General features: G+C 26.7%; 1 protein-coding gene across 1 annotated transcript; it reads left to right on the forward strand.

Moving 5' to 3' along the window:
* The first annotated feature begins 1,070 nt into the window (after positions 1 to 1,070).
* LOC126909835 (regulatory-associated protein of mTOR-like) lies at positions 1,071 to 1,862 on the forward strand. Its single transcript, XM_050692254.1, has 3 exons — positions 1,071 to 1,347; positions 1,410 to 1,512; positions 1,576 to 1,862. Exons 1-3 carry the CDS (start codon positions 1,198 to 1,200, stop codon positions 1,845 to 1,847), a joined length of 525 nt encoding a protein of 174 aa, XP_050548211.1. The 5' UTR covers positions 1,071 to 1,197; the 3' UTR covers positions 1,848 to 1,862.
* The last annotated feature ends 69 nt before the right edge of the window (positions 1,863 to 1,931 follow it).

Genomic DNA, 1,931 nt, shown 5'->3' on the forward strand with positions numbered 1-1,931 from the left:
AAATAAATTAATTTTTATAGCCCAAAAATAGTTTTTTATTTTTTTCCCCAACACAGGGAAATTTACTTTTTGAATATCTTTCATATCAAATTTACAAGAGTTTTTGATTATGAGAACGTTTACTCATATATGAAAAGCCTCATGAACATTTTTTTTTTTAAATCATATATTACATTAAACAAGCCTTAATTTTATTTAGTTTTGAACCTTGTTTTAAAAGTTTTAAAAGTGAAAACTAATTTTTTTGGGGTCATATTCTTTGTAATTGGAATTAGAGGGAATTTTTTCAAAATTATAGCGCTCATAGCTTCAATTAGATACATTTTGTAGTTTTTTGATGAATTTTCAAATAAAACTGAAGTAATCTTGCATATGTATACAAAAAAACCAATAGCTTTTAAGTTAAACATCAAAGCTAAAATATTAATTTTTGATAGTATAAATAAAAACATTTCAATAAGACAAACTACATTGACACCTTGGTCATAATTCGTCTACATATTGGACACTCTTTTTGATCACACAAAACTCTCATTGTAGTTGAACATTCATAGCACACTGGATGATCGCAAGCACCAATTGAATATATTGATTGTGGTTTAAAACATATAACACAACTAGGACCTGTTGGTTTTGAAGAGGTTGAATGTGGTTTGTAGTTGTAGGACTGAGGTCTTCTGTTCATTTCTAAAACTTATTCTACTATTAATGTAAATTTAATTGAAATATCAACATCTAATACTCACTAGCAAATTGACAATTTGAAATTCTCAAAAAAAAAAAAATTACAATAATAAAATAAAACTAGATAGTTTTTCAGTTAAAATCTTACAGCACAAATTATAAACTACATATATTAATAGTTAATTGTTATTTACAATTGTAATAATATGATGATTAAGTTAATGTATTTTAACTTGAAAGGAATTAAACACATGTGCACTTTTTCTTACTGTAAAAACATTTTTACCACGAAAACCAAAATCGGTAACGTCAAAATGTTATTATCAAATAGAGGTTATCACCTTTTTTTAAATTAATGAGATAAAATTTTTTTTAAATGATTATAAACACGAGGTCGGGCGTTGTTGCAGTTAGGGTAGTAAAATATTTAAATTTTTGTTTATAATTAGTTAATAAGTAGTATTTTTTTAAAAGATCCAAACAATAGTCTCCAAATCTTGTACGCCTGTATGAATGGAAGAAACGTTGACTAAGTCATCTGGCAGTGCCGATAGTTTAGAGTCAGCCGACTGGCAGTTACCATTATGTTTCACAAAAAAAAGACATATCGAAGAAATAAAAAGTGTACAAACTATAGTCAGCTCATGGCGACTCAAAGAACGGGTAATATTTATATTTTATGTTCTATCAATAATAAGATATCTTTAGTAATATTTGTGTTAAAGATGAAAACTGTGAGTGTAGCACTTGTGCTATGTTTGAATGTTGGTGTAGACCCTCCTGATGTTTTCAAAATACAACCATGTGCTCGACTGGAGTGCTGGATAGGTATATACATTTTTAACTCTTTTTTTTTTTTTATTGAAAATTCAAGTTTATTTCTATTATTAGATCCTTTAATGATGATACCTCAAAAAGCTCTTGAAATGATTGGAGCTAATTTACAAAAACAATATGAGAGATGGCAACCTAGAGCACGTTATAAACAATCATTGGATCCAACAATAGAAGAAGTAAAAAAACTTTGTGTTTCATTAAGGCGAAATGCAAAGGAAGAAAGAGTTCTTTTTCATTACAATGGACATGGTGTCCCTAAACCAACATCAAATGGTGAAATTTGGGTTTTCAATAGAGTAAAATTTAATTATATAATTATCTCTTAGTCAATAAATTATTTTTATAAATTAATTATTTAATTATTATTATAAAATTCAATGATGTGTATATTTTAGTTTTATCTGTATAAT

Source organism: Daktulosphaira vitifoliae, unplaced genomic scaffold (assembly GCF_025091365.1).
Source record: "Daktulosphaira vitifoliae isolate Bord-2020 unplaced genomic scaffold, ASM2509136v1 Scaffold_1526, whole genome shotgun sequence".
Classification (NCBI taxonomy): domain Eukaryota; kingdom Metazoa; phylum Arthropoda; class Insecta; order Hemiptera; family Phylloxeridae; genus Daktulosphaira; species Daktulosphaira vitifoliae.

What these genes read in the sequence shown, in the direction of transcription:
- LOC126909835 (XM_050692254.1), top strand. Translation starts at nt 1,198, where the DNA reads ATGGAAGAAACGTTGACTAAGTCATCTGGCAGTGCCGATAGTTTAGAG. An exon ending in CATGGCGACTCAAAGAACGG is followed by an intron (nt 1,348 to 1,409) that starts GTAATATTTATA and finishes TTTGTGTTAAAG; the next exon opens with ATGAAAACTGTGAGTGTAGC. An exon ending in TCGACTGGAGTGCTGGATAG is followed by an intron (nt 1,513 to 1,575) that starts GTATATACATTT and finishes TTCTATTATTAG; the next exon opens with ATCCTTTAATGATGATACCT.